This window comes from Agelaius tricolor, unplaced genomic scaffold (genome assembly GCF_023055355.1).
Source record: "Agelaius tricolor isolate 1412-34295 unplaced genomic scaffold, bAgeTri1.0.p SCAF_23, whole genome shotgun sequence".
NCBI lineage: Eukaryota > Metazoa > Chordata > Aves > Passeriformes > Icteridae > Agelaius > Agelaius tricolor.
Genome location: NW_027269283.1, coordinates 12,538,206 through 12,555,944, shown reverse-complemented (window position 1 = coordinate 12,555,944; position 17,739 = coordinate 12,538,206). Strand labels below are relative to the sequence as shown.

The 17,739-nt window shown below is 45.0% G+C and overlaps 1 protein-coding gene across 2 annotated transcripts in view; it reads right to left on the bottom strand.

Annotated features, from left to right (window-relative positions):
• The window catches only part of ATP9A (ATPase phospholipid transporting 9A (putative)), a 48,021-nt gene that overhangs the window by 17,081 nt on the left and 13,201 nt on the right, over window positions 1-17,739 (bottom strand). The window contains exons 6-16 of one of the 2 annotated variants that reach the window (XM_071447097.1): window positions 16,810-16,861; window positions 16,167-16,261; window positions 15,759-15,839; window positions 15,504-15,579; window positions 13,406-13,482; window positions 12,638-12,798; window positions 11,816-11,958; window positions 10,985-11,097; window positions 8,698-8,910; window positions 3,597-3,758; window positions 96-188 (exon numbers count right to left, since the gene is read on the bottom strand). In XM_071447097.1, coding sequence (XP_071303198.1) covers window positions 96-188; window positions 3,597-3,758; window positions 8,698-8,910; window positions 10,985-11,097; window positions 11,816-11,958; window positions 12,638-12,798; window positions 13,406-13,482; window positions 15,504-15,579; window positions 15,759-15,839; window positions 16,167-16,261; window positions 16,810-16,861 — 1,266 coding nt within the window. The remainder of the gene's footprint in view (window positions 1-95; window positions 189-3,596; window positions 3,759-8,697; window positions 8,911-10,984; window positions 11,098-11,815; window positions 11,959-12,637; window positions 12,799-13,405; window positions 13,483-15,503; window positions 15,580-15,758; window positions 15,840-16,166; window positions 16,262-16,809; window positions 16,862-17,739) is intronic. The other variant, XM_071447098.1, reaches the window with a different exon arrangement.

The following is a 17,739-nucleotide window of genomic DNA, read 5'->3' as shown; positions in this document are numbered from 1 at the left end:
GAACTGCCAGGATCAGAACCTTCTGGCTTGCAGACATTTCATGGATATTTGAGGCCTGCTGCAATGGGCTGGAGCAGAGCAGAGCAGCCCCGTACCTCCTCCTCCAGCCAGTCGTTGTACTGCACGATGCCAGCCATCACCACGTCTGCCCCCTTCATGTAGAACGTGATCTCTCCTGTGGATTCATCCTGCAGACACAACACAGCACTCACACAGCTCAGGGGCAAAGGGAGCCATGAATTCTCAGCACAGCAGGCACAGAGCTGTCTGCTCTGGGGCAGTGAAGGGCCACCAGCTCAGCTCCTGCTCTGGGGCCACAAGGAGATGCCTACCCACCTCCTCCCAGCAGGAATTCATGCTTTAGACAAGGGGGATCAGCTTTTTAATCAGCATCTCCACACAGACAGGCCCTCCCAGCCCTGAGTGCCTGTGCCTCCAGAATAACCTCAAGCTCTCACCTTGAAACCTGACTCTCTGCTTACCTGAACAACAGAACAGATGCACAAAGCCTAGCAGGGTAAAAATCCCTCTGATTTACCTGCTCTGTTACACCATATGGAATATGCATAATTAAAGCTCATGCTTGCCACAGAAAGCTTAGACTGCTGCCTGCCTTATCTGATACAAGGGGTTTATAGGCTGCAAGCAAAGCGTATTTACATTACCACAAATTAAAAGGTCCCTTCTAAGCAGGCAGATAGGTGAGGGGGCCACAGCTCTGAGTATTACAAGCTAATGGAAACCCTGGCAATTTCCTCAAAGGAGACAAAACTATGAGTAAGGAACAAACTGCTCTGTAAACCTTGACAGCCACCAGGGATAGGAGGAAAACAAACTTAAAATGCAAAACCAAAAAGCCCAGGAAGATCTGAAATAAACAGCTGTGAATGAAGGGACCAAAGAACTTTGGAAATAAGAAAAATGAAAGAAAAGCAAAGTGGACACTTCAGTCTCTCACCTAATATTTGGGTCAGTCTGTTCCACTGTTACAGAAATTAGTGGTGGAGGCTCTCACACATGAATAGGTTAAAAGCCCCAGGTTCTGTGGCACTGGCAAAACAGAGTTTAAATCCATAGCAAAAAAAAAAAAAAAAAAGGCAAAATGTAGCACCTGATGTGGACACTAAAACTGCAAAGAAATAAAGTGTCTTTGCTGAGGAAATGAAGAAGTAGCCAAGGATAATGAAGCTCCTTTGCTGAATATCTTTGCCAAGCTCACAGAGATTTTCACAAGGAAGATGCTTATAATTGAGCCCAAGTGTGGTTTTCAATGTCCTGGAACATCCAACCCTCACTGAGTGATACACATCCCACATCCCCAGAGGAAAATGGGTGTCACTCTTCCAAAACAACCAGAACCTGTTTAAATAAAACACACCACTTCTGGCAGTAGCCAAAGGTAAAGGTTTATCTATGAAATTATTTGATTAAAGAGTGTCTAACAACATCTCTGTAGGAAGCTGAATAAAGACTGTACTTCCCGTGCTGCAGAGCTGGCTTAAGATAGTTTAGATTTTTTGTCCAATATAAATACTGTATCAGCTATCTCCTTGCATTAGTCATTTCCTCTGCCCGAGTTCAGGAGGAGGTTAGTGCGTTCTCAGATCATGGCAAGATCACTCTATAAATCTGCACACAGATTTGCCAGTTACATTGTTTTGGGGAAGCATCTTTTTCCACCATGGGCTGCCTCTGGCCACGGTTCAAAGGCTCCTTTTCAATTCCAGATATGACAATAGCACTATCTCTGCTCTACAACAAAGATCACTCCACACGGCTAAGGGGAAAAAAATAAAGCAAACAAAGAATGGAAAATATTGTGGTCAAACAAACAGGCCTTCTTCAAAGAGGAAGATAAGTCAGTGCACACTATGGTGAGGAGGCTGTTTGGGTAGAACAGGATTTCTTAGAACTGAAATAATCAGGTACAGAAATGACAGTTGAGTGCAAGGAAACACTCAGATATTGTAAAAATATCCCAAAGCAGGCAGCATCTGCCACTTGTTTTCACTATTAACTATTGCTTTATTTACTAGAAGCTGTGTTGAAGGAGATCATTTCTTAGGGGCAGAGCAGACAGGATGTGCAGGGAGATGCTGCCTGCAGGGCCAGCACTGCTGGGCTGGACACAGGAGCTGCTCACACTCTGTCCCCAGGCTGGGCAGGAAGCCTGGCAAAATTCTCCCAGGGCTCTCAAGAGCCTGAAAACTGCAGTTTATAAGGACAGGCAATCCCTGTGCAGGTGAGCAGGAATGTTTCCCTTTGGGTTCTGCTCACTGCAGTGCTGGGTGCAGCTTCATCTCCCTCCCTGGGGGTATTTTCTTCTGGATGCTTCATGCTGCTCTCCCTCCCACTATTTCTGTTTTTTAAATAAGCAGCACAGTTTAGGAGAAACACTGAAAAGGTGAACACCCTTCAAGCTGTGGATCAAACCAAATGGAGTGCCTACACAATCAAAAATAAATGTCTAATTAAAGCAAATTTTACTTAGTAACTATCTATTTATAAATGTCTTTTTTTAAATGGAAATTAAAACCCTGCTTGAAGATACGATTTTGGAATATACAGAAACGTGGCAAAGTGATACCCAGGCAGTCAAGGTCTGCTACTTAACCCTAATTCTGCACAGAGCACACACAGAGCTGATTTTAGTGGCTTAGAGCAGCTGAATGGCTACAAATAAAGACAATTCACAGAGAGGGACCAATGCTCCTTTAAAGGTATTTACAGTCAGGATCCAGGCCTGATGTTGCTCCCACTGACCACAAGTGGGAGTTTTGCTGGTTCTGCCTAAAATACAAATGGCAAAATCTAAACAGAGAAATACAAACTAGAAACCTTTTTATTCCTAGTGGGGGAGAAGATAAAAAATAAGTAATTTAAAAGGAATAAACTTCAAATCAAAGAAGGGAAAAGAAAAAGGAGCACTCTTACATTCATGATAAGAAAATTTCAGGGCATTCACTTCTGTTGAGCATAAAACCACGATTTAATGAAGCTCACCCTGGCTTTGATTGTTTGTCCACCTCTTCTACCTTTGATAAAATAGCATTTCACCAAAAGTTTGCACTTGCAATAAAAGCAGCAGGGAGGGAGGTTCTTTAGTCCTCCCTCTTCTATTGACAGTACTCCTATTCTAGGTCATAAAAAGATTGCCCAGAGTCTCCATATAATTTCCATTATAGAAGCAATTGATTTGAACAATTTATCCTTGCTGCACTGCATGCACGCTGCACTTGTTGCAGGTCTCCCCTGCAGCACAAGGTGTTTGTGGGAGCACTCAGTGTCTGTTCAATGCACCCTGTGGCTCTCTGAACTCCCAGATTTAGCACAGTGATTGGTTTGTGCCAGCTCAGCCTCTCAGCTCCCTCGCCCTGCCATCCCTGCTCTTGGCCACGTGTTCCTATCCAGAGCCTTCCAAGCGCTTCCCCTCGTGCTGCCCAGGCAGGGAGTGGATTGCCTTGCTGATGGCCCAGCCCTGGCTGGCTGTCCCACTGTGCTCTGGTGACAGTCCTGAGCAGGAGGCCAGCCCAGGTGAAGCCCCAGGCTGGCCCAGGTGTGGCTGTCCCCAGGTACCCGGCCCTGGCAGCCCTTACCCGCACGATGATGCCCATGCGCTTGCTCTCGTAGGTGAAGGGGAAGATCTGCAGGATGGTGAAGTTGAGGATGTGCCCCCCTGGGCTCCTCAGCTGCACTGAGGACTGGTCTCTGCCCACCAGGGTCAGGCCCACGCTCTCTGTCCACTGCACCAGGGCCACCTGAGAGGAGAAGGGCACGGTGAGGGCTCCTGCCACAGCTCCCGACGGGAGGGCTAGCAGGTGGCTGCAGAGAATTCACCAGTCAGTCATTAATTCACCAGTCATTAATTCACCAGGCATTAACTCACAGTCATTAATTCACCAGCCATTAGCAGTGCTATCAAACACATCCACTGACAAACACAGGTGTTCCTCCATGGCTTTCCCAGTGGCTTTTTCTAGACCCTTCCTGCCAGGCTTTAGGCAGCCCAGCCCGTGTCTGATGCTGCTGTGGCACTGCCCACGTGTCCGTGGCCACCTCCCTGCCTTTGCCTGCCATGTTCCACTGGACACCAGGAATTTCCCCATGGAAAGGCTGCCCAGGGAGGTTTGGAGTGCCCATCCCTGCAGGTGTCCCAGGAAGGGCTGGAGGTGGCACTCAGGGCTCTGGGCTGGGGACAAGGTGGGCACTGGGCAGAGTTTCGACACAATGGGCTGGGAGGGCTTTTCCAATCTAAATGATTCCATGATTTCATTCCAAAGTACAACCCTCAGCAAGGGGCAGGCACTGGAATTCTCCACCCAGCCCTAGGGTGCCCAAACCTCATGGGCACATCAGGGAAACCCCTTTACAAACATTTACTTTTGGAAAGAGCTATTTCCCAGCTTGCTGTCTACGAAATTAAGAATTCAAAACAACACATTCACCCTGGATTTGCAATTTCAAAGCCAGAGACACTAATGCAGCACATTAAAAATTCATATTAAAACACCCAAACAAAATGAGCTCTGTGGTATTCTCTGTGTTTTCAGCAGTAACAGCTCATCAACAAATTTCAACAATTTTGCAGTGATCAGCAAGACAGCTGAAGGCTGGCTCAGACACTTATTAGCAGAGAACCCTTCTTCCTAAACATTAAAAAACCAAAAAAACACCCCCCAAAAATCCCCAGATTGTTCAAGGTTTAACTGAACTGAGGTGGGCATCATTTTGATTGCAGCCTCTACTATTTTAGGACCTACAAAACTGAATTCTCTGCAAACTTTCACTCAATTGCAACCAGAGCCATGCCAGAAAACCAAAGCCTTTATTTTGCTTCCCCCAGAGTGCCCAGCTCAGCTGACACATCCATCTCAGCCTGAGCTTGCTGAGATTTAGCTGCAGAAGCTGTCTGGGCAGTAACAGATGGAGCAGCAGCTGACACGAGCCCATCTATCACTGGCCCCCAGAAAGGATCAAGGGATAAACAGACATGAAATACTGGAAGTGTTTTACAGTGACATTTTCAAAGGCACAAGAGTGCTGGGCACATGGTTGCTGTCGACTTGAAGGTTAATTATCCCTTCTGCCTTTCAGGTTCTGCCTCTACTGCCTCAAGCGACCACAAATACCTCACTTAAAAATGAAATTGATTTTGGAAAATCCCATACAAGAGATATAAATAAAATCAGAACGTGTAAATACTTGCACTGAGTTGAGATTTTATTAATGAATTGATACATTTGGGACTAACTGAAGAAGCTTTTGTGAACTTGGCTCCTTTTCATCCAAAAGCTTAAAAGAGAACCCTAAACCAAACTTTTCCTTTCATAAAGTAGTCTTAAATTGTCAGATTAAAAAAAAAATAATTGAGTTGCTTCGCCTTGAAAGACCTTTAAGTCAATTTGAATCAATATTTAGCTTAATATTAACAAGTTTGTGCAGGCTTACTCCCAAAGATTACGACAAATCAAAGGCTCTTTCAAGCTTATCTTTCTCAGAAGTTTCTTCAAGCCCTCCTCAGTGCATTAAAGTGTGCAGTTAGATAATCCTCCTAGAGCAGAGATGGAGCTTGACTTTCTAATACTCTGGTTAATAAATAATTATTGGGAATTATTCCCAGCATGATGCTGCGTGGCGTTCAGCGTGTGAACAGCCCTGGCTGTTCAGCCTGTGCTGGTGAGCTCCAAATGCCTGGAGGTACAAACCTCTGCTCCAGCCTGGCCTGTTAAAGGTCTCCTCTGCACAAACACCTCCTCCCTCCTTCCCTGCCATCCCATAGAGCTCTGGAAGCAAAGCTTTGTGCAGAGGGACAAACGGATAAGCAGCAGGTTGGAGGTGGCACAGGGGACACCAGCATCCATGGCACCAGAAGCACTGCCAGCTCTTCTGGCATGTCTGGGCACTGGGCTGGGATGGGGAGCACATCCCAGCTCCAGGTCAGACAGAACAGGTTTGCTTTGCACCCCTGTAAAACACAAGGTTCTCTCAGCCACAGCACAAAGATGAGAAATATTCAAGATGCAAAAGTGTATTTACAACTTAGAGGAAGGAGAATTACAAGCAGGTTTGAAAGCCCTCAAACACCTTAAAGGGAGCCCATGCTCACTGATGGGGGAAATCAATGAAGTCCCTGCCAGCATTTGCAGTTCCAGCCAGGCCAGGCCTGATACAGATGTGAGCATTTCAAAGCACAGCAGCCCCAGCAGCCCAGCACAGTACCCTCCAACTTTGCTCTCCCCGACAATTAAATTACCCAAGCCACCACTGAAGTGAGTATCGACTAATAAATTTCATTCTAAAGAGACAAATTGATCCTTCTGTGCCATGAGCTGCTCTGCAGGGTCCCCTCTGGGCTGCCTAGGCAGGCAGACAGCAGGCAGAGACCAATTGATCCCACACCCTTTCATGTCCTGGCAGCTGCCGCCCTTGTCAGGGTTAAAGACTGTTTGCCCAGGAATCCCAGCCCTCTTATCTCTGATCAGATTATATCTATTTCATTTCCCCTGTTAGTTACTGTATGGCTACAACTGACAACTGGCTCGCAGAGCCCCAAGGCTGTAACTGATACCTGAATAAAGATACTTCAAGACTTCTAAATGGCAGCGTGCACAGGAAACAAATTTAGGAAATCCTGCTTTCTGTTACAGGAAATGAATCCTATGCCAACTGGTAGAAATTACCCTTGCTGTTAAAGTAAAGAGAATACAAGTTTTTGTACTCATTTCATAAACTGACCTTCCCTGCCATGGCAATATTTTATTGATATAGGATTTCAAAGGCTGCTTTAACAGGAGTCCAAAGCCATTCCCCTACAGGGAATGTTATTTAACAGCATTACTCCCTTCTCAAGGGCTCCACTTGTGTAGCTCCTGCATTTTGTACCATCTAGGATGACATACAGAGCACGGCTAAATAATATTTGTATATCCAAGACCTACAGACAAGATTTCCTCAGTGCAGCAAAGCATATCTGATTTCTGAACCTGCTGTAATTCTCTACTTAGGAAAGGAAAAAAGAATTTAAACAATAATCTTGGAAGGATTAGTTATCACGCTATAGTAAAACAAATAAACAATATCCCCTGGGTATTTCAGACAAATTGCTGTGTAAATATTTTAAAGACAGAACAGTATAAAGAGTAAAAGTAAAAGAAAAATCACTGACTTCACAATATACCACAGTATATATGTAAATAAACAGAAATCTGTGCAAAAATAGCCTGTAAATGCTTTAGGAGAAAAAAAAAAAACAAACTTTGATGCAGATCACAAAAATGACCATCTGGAAATCATTCAGAACTCGTTTCAGTGCATAGGCACTTACTTTCTGTACACTGCCTTTTCAGGGGAGAGCAACCCTGCCCCAGCCACGTGGGACAGGACACCCACACCCTGCCCAGGGAGGAGGCACTGCTGGCACCTCACTGCAGCCCAGCCATGCAGGGGGCACTGCAGAAATGCAGCCTTTGGATGATGCACGGAAGAAAATTAATATATATAAATATATATGAAACAAATGAATTGCCTACTTTGGGAGAAAAACACTATAGGGAATATTTTGAATGTATGTAAATGTGCAAACCAGCTCTGTGCCAGTCTTTCAGCAGCACAACAGCCCCAAAATCCTCACTCAGCTGGGCTTCCAATGAGTGCATTGAATTCCATTTCTCCAGCAATGAGGCAAGCCAGCTTCTCTTGTGATGGCAAAGGTGGGAAGGTTATTATCAGAGGCAAAGCTGGTTTGTCTGAGGCAATACATGGAAGAACCCTTTGAATGTAGTCAAAAGGGTGATTTGATCTCACAGTCAGTGGGATTCTCAGGAGAAATCTCAAACTTCAGTGTCTCTCCAGCACAGAGCAAATGTAATTGTACATATTGACAGAAAGCAAAATGTGTTACTTTTGTTGCACTAAAAGGTGTATCCAAGAAGCCTAACCAATATATGAAACCACATTTTATTCCTCCTGTCTTTGTCACAGAAGGAAACAACACTATAATTACATTTCCCAGATTTTGCAGGGGGTGGCAAACAGCACTTAAACTGTAAGTGCTGCATTGAACCTGATCTCCCAAATGCTCAATAAAAGTCTCCAGTGGGTGTCTGGAGAGCTCCAAAGCTTCTCCCCACCATGCCACCTGCACAGCCCTGGCTGCACTGGGCGCTGGCAGAGAATGGCAGGGCCCAGCTTTGCTCTCCAATAAACTTGTGCACTTCACTCCCTCCCCAGAATTAACCTGGGCACTGGCTCTGCCCACCTGCACGTGGGATGTGCCATGGTTACAGTGATTCCCAGCTTTTCCCTGGTCTGGAACATCACACACCTCGCAGAGCTGAGCTGAGGGAGCATTCCAACCCTCTTCCACAAGCCATCCTCCCCCAGACAAGATAAGATTGCTCATAATTTACCTAACCTAGTCAAAGGGATTCTCAGACTTGAAATGAAAAATACGCCCAGGACAAAAGGTGCAGAAACAGGGACAAAATTTTGTGATGCAGAGGCTGACAGAACAGCCAGACAGCAGTCTGGAGCTTCAGGCAGAGAGGCAGAACAGCTGAGAGGGCACTCACAGCCTATTCCCAGCTTATCAGAGCTACAAACACATTACAATATTATCCCCTTCACTAACCCCGAGCCCTCCCCCAGAGAACCACGGGGTTTTTGCAGCCAGCAGGGTCCCAGGCTGCTCGGACTGACCTCGTCGGGGCTGGAGGCCTGGTACACCCTGCAGGAGTCCTCGTAGTGGCGCTCGGCCTCGGCCTGGTCGGTGACGCCGTTGCTCTCGTAGACGGGGGTGACGTTGTGGCACAGCGCGATGGCCTTGACGGCCTCGTGCACGCGGCTGCTCATGCTGCGCCGCACCTTGGTGGCCAGGGACAGCCCCTTCACGGCCGGGGGGTCCTGCGCCTGCTGGGGGACACACAACACGCTCTTACTGGGGGGAAAATGACATTTGGGTGCAGTTTGTACAGACCGCGCAGACCCGTGTCCCCACAGACCAGGCATGCTATTACCAAGGGGAAAAATGATATTCAGGATCAGTTTGTGCAGGCCCATGTCCCCACAGACCAGGCATGCTCTTACTGAGGGGAAAAATGACATTTGGGATCAGTTTGTGCAGGCCCATGTCCCCACAGACCAGGCACGCTCTTACTGAGGGGAAAAATGACATTTGGGATCAGTTTGTGCAGGCCCATGTCCCCACAGACCAGGCACGCTCTTACTGAGGGGAAAAATGACATTTGGGTTCCATTTGTATGGACTGCACAGGTCTGTGTCCCCACAGACCAGGCATGCTCTTATGGGGGGAAAAGTGACATTTGGAATCAGTTTGTACAGACCATGCAGGCCCCTGTCCCGACAGACCAGGCACACTCTCCACCCTGCAGCCCCACATTTCTCTTCACAGAGAAAAGCAAGGCACGATTCTTCCCAAGAATATTTCTGGATTTTGCATTCTCTGAACCTCAGAGAAAGGAAACACAATTCTTATCATGTGCTGTGCCCGTGTTTGTGCCAAAGTAGAATGCAACGTGGAGATTGTTTACCCAGAGTGATGGTGTTTTGTTTCCTTGGCGTATCAAGGCCAAGTGTGTGTGTGTTGGGACTGTTGGGTGACAGTCACGAGATTCTGGGCAGTGTGTGCAGGGTTGAGTGCTTGGCAGATTCAGTTTTAGATGTATAGAATAATATAGTATAATAAAGTAATTAATTAGCCCTCTGATTGATGGAGTCCTCCTCATCATTCCTCCTTTGTCAGGGCCCTCGCAGCATTGCCATACCACCCCTCACTCAGGCCACTCATTGTCCCCTGGGAACACCCCAGTGCAGCTCAGCTCCTGGAGCATTGCTCCTGAAGGGCCCCAATAGATTGAAGTTTTGGGACAGTACACCAAGAAAAATGGTGCAAATCCACCAAAGGGGGACACACCAGCCTCAAAAGACTCAGCAAAACCACTTTTTTACTCCACAAAAGACCATTGGTTTGGGAAATTTAGAGTCACTTGGGTTTCATGTGCAAGAGAATATAATTGGTGAAAACACAAAACAGATGACTGGTATGGAGCTAGAAAATCTTAATTACATTCATTTATTTTTTAATACTATTTTTAGTATAAGAATGGGAGTCTTCAGATAATTGCACAATTACTAAATTATCCCAGTTGAAGAAGGGACACACAGTGATCCAGTTTCCTGCTCTGTTAACCTTTAGTGTCAAGAGGACAAGAGTTTCACTTCCAGGTCAAAGGGCCACAACATGGTAAAAATAAGAGCAAAGAATAAGAACTACAGTTCAAAATGAATCATTGCCAGCAAATGCTTCTCATTATAAGGAATCTCGGTAATTATGAAAGTTTTATGAGACATATATCCATTACCAGGGTAATTCCACATGTTATTTTCCACACTAGTGATTAGGACCCATAAGATCTTCAAAATTAGTATCACTGCTCATCAGCACTGCTGCCAAAATCCAACAGCAAACCCTCAGCTGAAGTGCACTCAGTCACTGCTCACACACTGGACTAGTCAGGCACCCAAAGGTTCCTGACTGGGCACTTTGGCAAATAATTAATCAGTAGTCAAGTTTTCTCTAGAGATTCTGTACAAAATGAAGGCAAATAAAGCTGAAGTCTGGGGCTTTTTGTTTTTTGTTTTTTTTTAAATACAGTTCTGTCATTTAAGGGTCTCAACACAAGAGAAGAACTAAATGCTAGGAAGGAGAAAGAAAAGAGATAGCTGGATGTCTAAATAAAAGTTATTTTAGACTCAGACCTCAGCAGCAAGACACACTTGCTTGTGATGTGAAACAACCCACAGAACATAACGAGCAATCACGACATTATTTATGAATTAAGCATCCAGTGACCTTCAGGCTTTCCCAGAAGCAGCTCATAAGCAGATCCCTACCACATGAATTCCCCACTGGCACAGCAATGTGGAATTTTGGGCAGAGGAAGCCAGGGGATGCAGCTGGTTGTACCTGTGTGTAAATGCTGAATATGTGGCTCTGCACCTCGTCCATGGAGTCCAGGCCGTACGCCACCGTTCCCAGGTGGAGCCTCTTGAAAACCATCTCGTTCTGGGTGAGAGTCCCTGGGAAAACAGCACCATGGGGTGGGAACAACACCTCCTGTCCCCGCTGTGCCTCCAGCACAGAAACCTGAATGTGGGCCAGCAGCTGAAGCCATCACTGCAGCACTCCCAGCACAGCCAGGGCTGGCAAAAAACCCAAAATCAACAGACCTGAGGGCTCATTCTCCTGGGAACTGGGAGTGTATAAGTAACAATGAGATTTAGCCCACAGTGAATGCCAGCAGGAGCTGCAGGCACAGTTCTGGTCTCACTGGAACCAAAAACATCAGAAACTACTTCAGTGGGACCAGGATTTTATGTCAGACCAAGCTTTTCATTACAGCTCAGGCCTTCAATTCAAGCTCAGCTTCAAAAGTGTAAGGCAGCAGCAGACAGCTTCTGCCTATATATATGTTATCTTAACCTGGCTTTGAAAACCAGCTCTAAAAAGTTGATTTTAATTTTATTTTTACCCTCAGCTGTTGTTGTAATAGTGTGCTTTAAGTATTCCTTCAAGTAGTATAATATTCCTGTCCTAGCTTACTTACAGCACATTCAGAACAAAAAAAAGCAGAACTTTTTTTTTCAAAATCTGATTAAATCATATTGTCAAAGTGACAGGAAATGCATATTTCTTCCAGTCCAAAGAAATCTCACATTATTATCTTTTCCTGGCCAAAAACATAACAGAATCCAAACAGCATGCCATGACTCAAAGCTGTATTTTCTGCACCAGTACCTGTTTTGTCTGTAAGCAAATAGGAAATCCTCCCCAGCTGCTCAGGGATGGTGCTGGACCGAACCACAGTGCCAGGGATTTTGGAATCTCTGCGGATCACCCAGCTGTACACAATCTTCCCCATGTCCAGATTCACACGTAAACTGCACAGGAGGAAAGAGAAAAAGGAAAATAAAAATTATCACCAGGTAAACTTTGGAAAAAATCCTTGTGAACTGCCACAGTACAATGAAAGGACAACAAGTTCCACAGTGAACCTGAGGTGCCAAAGGAGAGTTTCAGAAGTTTGTTCAAAGTCAGTGCTCTGGTGGCCAGTGTAATTACCCTGTCATTCAAAGACAGATGACAAAATTGAATGAGAAGAGCAGATATGATTTGAGGGGAAGGTGGACAGAGTAAGGACAGTGATGGATACCAGAGAGCAGATTAAAACTGGAACTGAAATGAATCCCAGTCCTGCACCCAAATTTACTAATCTACTTTCTAATACAGTACAATTTAATATCAAAGTTTCATTGCCCTCTAAATGCATTCTCCTACATTCTGTATAAAACACCCTCCTTTTCCATTTTTTACTCTGTTCTAATCACAGTAACCAAGTATATCAAACACTGAGAGAAGGGAATTTAAATGCCTAATCCCCAGTCTGAGCCAGTGAATGGGTTAATAAATTCAACAAATTCAGCAGAAACTACAAAGCAATTCTTATGTTCTAACTTCATTTCTACTTCTGGCCTGGCTGAGCTGTGCCAGGAGCAGGTAAGAGCTCAGGGGCCCGAGCAGGCAGTGCTGTGCTGGGAGCACTCCCAGCTGTGCCCTCACCTGATGGGAATGATGTTTGAGAACAGCAGCAGGAACCTGATGATCTGCAGGTACCAGCGGCCTGCGAAGTGCTGAAGGGCCACCATGACCAGGGACACCACCACCAGAGCCCCAAACAGGATCTTTGTGAGACAGTTCACCTCCAAATCAAAGAGGCCAATCTAGAACAGCAGGAGAGACAGATTTCAGGCACACAGATGAAGGTGTCAGCTCAGTACAATATTCACAAAGGAAGTGAGCTGCCACTCCATCCAAAGAGCCATTCCCACTAGTCAGCTTCTCTTCTTTCAAAACACTACAAACATATTTAAATTTATAATCAATACGCTTGCCAGCTTATTACATGAGATTTCCATCCCTCAGAAGCTCAGCAGAGGATGCAGAGGTGTGAGAGGGCTCACGCTGCCAAAAGCTGTGTAAACATCCCTGCACTGTGTCTTAGCTGTGCTACAATGGAAGAAATACAGCAAAAGAAGCTTTTCTATTCTAATGGGAACTGTCTCATTATAAACATATAAAACAATGGTTTGAACAACCTTAAAAAAGTGTCATGACATATGTATAATAGGATGAAAAAAATCCTATAGAAATCCAGGAGAAATAGCTTCTGTCCTGGTAACTATCTTAAATCACAGGCTGGAAAATATGAATTATTCCTATGAGGTTGTCCCTAGAGTGCGTACATAGAGAATTTGGAAGGATCTCCTTTTAAAAAATGATCTGTTTCTGACCCTTGTTATTTATTACAAACCTGTTTCTTCACCATACCTTACTTCTGGGGTTGGAGGTGTTCATCACACTGCGCAGCTCCCTTCCCGTGTAGAGGACAACTCCCACCACAGTACCTGCACACACAGAGGTTTTCTCCATGAAAATACTCCTCAGGTGGAGAGCACTTTCAGCAGGCTAATTTCAGAAGCAAGCAGAAATTCAAAAAGCTGGGATCTGCAACACCACACCTATGAAAACACAGACTGGAACAGGAAACATCCTCGCAGGCAGTAATTCAGGCTCAGGGCTGGACTTGATGCAGCATCACAGACTCCATCAGCTCATGGGAAGAGCAGCCAGCTCTGCTCTACCTTCCCTGACCCCCTTTTGATCCATTTGTCTCTCTAGACTATAAATAAATGTTGGTAGGGATGGAGGATTTCTTGGATTTCCTCCCACCACTTGGAATCCCACTTTGGTGCTGCCTTCCACCAAACCCTCATTGTGTCTCCAAATTACACCAGCTCTGGGCTAGGGGTATTTACTGGCAAAGGTTGAAACAAACAGAGCAAATCTAATTAATTCCAGAGCTCAAAGACAGAATTACCTTATTTTAAAATCTACAATTTACTTTAAGCATTTATCTAAATACTGCTCCTACCACAAAGTGAATCACACCAACTCCTACCTTCCTGGAACAGATGGAGCTGCTGGGAGCCCATCAGTGAATTTGAATGCTCTGTCCCACAGTTGCTAAAGAGCTGAGAGCAACAAAGTCCCCAATTTTCTTCTTGCAGAAACATAATTCACCATAAAATACAGGGTTTCTATGGGTTTTCTCTTAAAGACTTTTCAAAGAGCCATGAAGAAAAAGCTGTCTACCATCAACAGCTTAAAAGCTGCTATTGCCCAGAGTTAGGAGTCTGTAAAAATGGAGAAAACCAACTCTAAAAAAAGCACTACTGCCAATACATTGCTACTTTATACTCTACTGCTCCCCTGCTCTCACTAATGATCAGTTTTAACAAGCTGCAGGTGACTTATTTTAAAATAAGGCTGATTCAAGAGAGGTGGTTTCTAAAAATATGCTGAGAAACATTCCTTTAAAAAAACACCCCCAAAAACAACAACAAATCCTTGGAGCCAGATGGCAGGTGGTGGTAAGATCATCACAATTCAGATCAGCAGATGGCATAGCTACTCCAAATCCACTGCAAACAGTCAGACCCAGCCCTCCTGCAGCAGATGGAGAAAGACACATTGCTCTGCTTCATCTTACAGGGGCTGCCCCATGAGATGGCACCACAACCCGACAGCAGAAGAAAAATAATATCCACATTTTCTCCTTACAGAAATAACTTACAACATGCTATTTGTTATTACCACAGGAGAAACAAAATCCAGTATTGTATTGATCAGTCAGTCAAAATGAGAGGAAGCACCTGCCAGGACTAGAATAAGCTTGAAAACAGATTGATCTGTGAAAAGGGAGTGTTTCTAGCTGGTTTATGGCCATTTCAAACAGACTCAATCGCATAAACCCTTTGAAATTATATTTGCAAATGCACTGTCAAGTCTCTCCATTTGACAAGTTTAGCTCCAGAGCTGGACTCCAGAATTCCACTCTCCTCCAGCTACTGCCCAGCAAACACACTGGGCAGGAGAGGAACAAGGCTTTTACTTTGACAAGCCCCTACAGGGGGGCATTGATTAATCTCAGGCCTCGGGAGTTTATCGTACATATGAGTCAAAATCTGTCAAAGACTTGATTTTTTTCCTTTCTTAAGAGTATATAGGACAAACTCGATGGCAGCACTTACCTGGAAATCTTTCATCTCAGCTTCTGTTCCCAGAATCCATTTGACACCATTTCTGTTACAGATTAGGATGTCAATGTGCAGAGCAATTAAGTGCTATTCTGCTCCTAGATGCTAAAGAAGGGCCCCAAAGGCCACTCCACTTCTTTCTCATCTAGGAATGTCCAAGAGGCAATTAGATGTCAGCTTAGCTCCCCAGAGGTGTTAGGACAAGGGGGAAACCTCATTCCAACTGCTAATTTCTCCAACTGACAGAATTATTATTCCATCACAGAAATACCTTTAAAAATTGTTAACATATTCCCTTAAAAACAATTTTACATGGGTCTCCACCTTACCTGATGCAATCACTGTGCTGGCCCACAGGGTGTTTTCTATGCTTAAACTTTCATTTACTGGAGGGTCACTGTCCTCCTACAATGGGAAAAAGAGAAAAATAAACAAACTTGTCAGTAATGGAAAAGAGCAGAGGATGAGAGGAGTCCACAGAGGTGTTTGGGGAGGGATGCTGGGTAAGCTGGCAGAGGGATTTCTGATAGGATGGAGAATTTTCATAAACCCTGGCTGATTTCAGGCCCTGCCAGCTGACTCACCCTGGTGAAGGTCCCCACGAAGTTGTGTATGTCAATGTTGGGTTCTTCTGCGTAGACGTAGGAGCGGATTTGCAGCAGGTCCTGTCAAACAGACACATCCATCAGCCCTACCAGCTCCTATCAGCCAGCCACAGCTTATAATGTACAGGAGTTTCATCAGAACACTGCACCAAGAGTTACTTGGCGTGGTTTTAGAATTGACTTGATACCTACTGCAGCCCAGGAGTCCCCCAGAAAACACACCTGGGGTAGCAGGGGACTTCCTGGGGTGACACCTGAGAGACTCCTGGGACTTATGTGTGCCCCAGGAAAGAAACCCCAGCCTGAAAACAGGACTGCAGCAGCCCCGTGTTTTCAGGTAAAGCCTGTCCACAGCTCCCAAGCACAGAGTGCCAGGCAGGTGCTCACAGAGGCCGTGGGCAGGCGCTGGGTGCAGGTGACGGGCAGCCGCAGCTTCCAGTCGGTCTCCCCGTCCAGCTGGTCCGTGCGCAGGAAGCAGGACCCTGGGGATGGGAACAGCAGTCAGGGACCCTGCCACCTCTGCCAGGCACACCTGCAGGTAACTCAGGGCATGGCCTCCCCTCTAGGACACCCACATCCTTCTTCCTCTGGAAACACGGGCTGATTTGCATTTGTTAATAATGGAATGATGGTGTTCCTGCACCACATTCCTTTCCCTCCACTAGGACAGAATTCTCTGTGCTATATTTTTTTTAAGACACTTGAAATGTTCCCATTAATCTGTTTTCTAACCCTTCTGATCAAACATTTCCTTATCCCACACTTAACAAAGCAAGCCTGAACAGTAAGTCAATATATCTAAAATGCAACCAGATTCATTTACCCTGGACTGAACCCCTACATTCTTTGATTAGCAAACAAAACTAGAGTATAACATCCTGAGAAGTGGTGGTCCATAAAACCACTTGAGTTCCCCCTCTCTCTAAAATTTTACTATTATCTATTTCTTTCACATTTCCAAAAGATAATTTTCTCCAAACAACCAGTGAAAGGTTAATGGCTATTTTGACAATTGGTTCCAGATGTTTACCATTCTTCTCCGACGTCCTCAGGAAGATCATGTCAGCAGGGACCCTCTGGTTCTGGGGGGAGAAGAAAGGCCATTATTGTGCAGCCAGCCCTGCACGCGTGTGCAGCGCCTTCCCCAGAGCAGCAGAGGCACAAAGAGGATTCCTTTGTCAGCCTGGAGCCTGGGATTCAGTTTGCTTTGAATCCTGAACTCGCTTCCCTGCAGAATTCCAAGTGCACGATAATAACTGGTGCCAGCTCCCACTGACCAGACCCAAGGGTTAGGTTTACAAAAGGGCTGGAGAGTAATTCTAGAAGTATGAAGAAATCTTAAACTAGTGCTGGTTTCCTTTCAAGGAGTCCCATGTTAGCAGAAAGGTTGTATCTGGAATCTGCAGCTACCAAGTTTCTCATTTTGTACTGAGTATTTTCATACTAATGGTTTTAGAGGTCACAGCTACTTGCAGAGAGTGGGTGGGAAAAACAAAATCAGTGGATTTAAAAAAAACACATTAAAAGTTGTACAAAGGGGGAAATATACCTGTATATACCAGTATCTACAAACAGATCACTGGGTCTCCCAAAACTGCAATGCTTATACCCAAAGAAACACCTGGGTGCTGCATTTGTTCCAGGTATTTAACCTGTGGCCAACAGTCACAGAAAGGATAGGGAAGTTCTTTATCTTGCTATAGTATAAGTAAAAGAAGAGGTTATAGGCATACCTACAGATTTACCCTCATTTGAAAAGATAATGATGTCATTGGTGAAGTGGGAGAACACCGTAAAGTGATTAAATATTTAAACTTGTGTTCAACACCTGATATTCTAAGCCTGCTGTAAAGTAAGTAGGAATTCAAAAGATCTCATTTTCCGTGGTCTTGCAAACAAAAAAAAAAAAAAAAAACAAAAAACAAAAAAAAAAAAAAAAAAAAAACAAAAAACCCATACA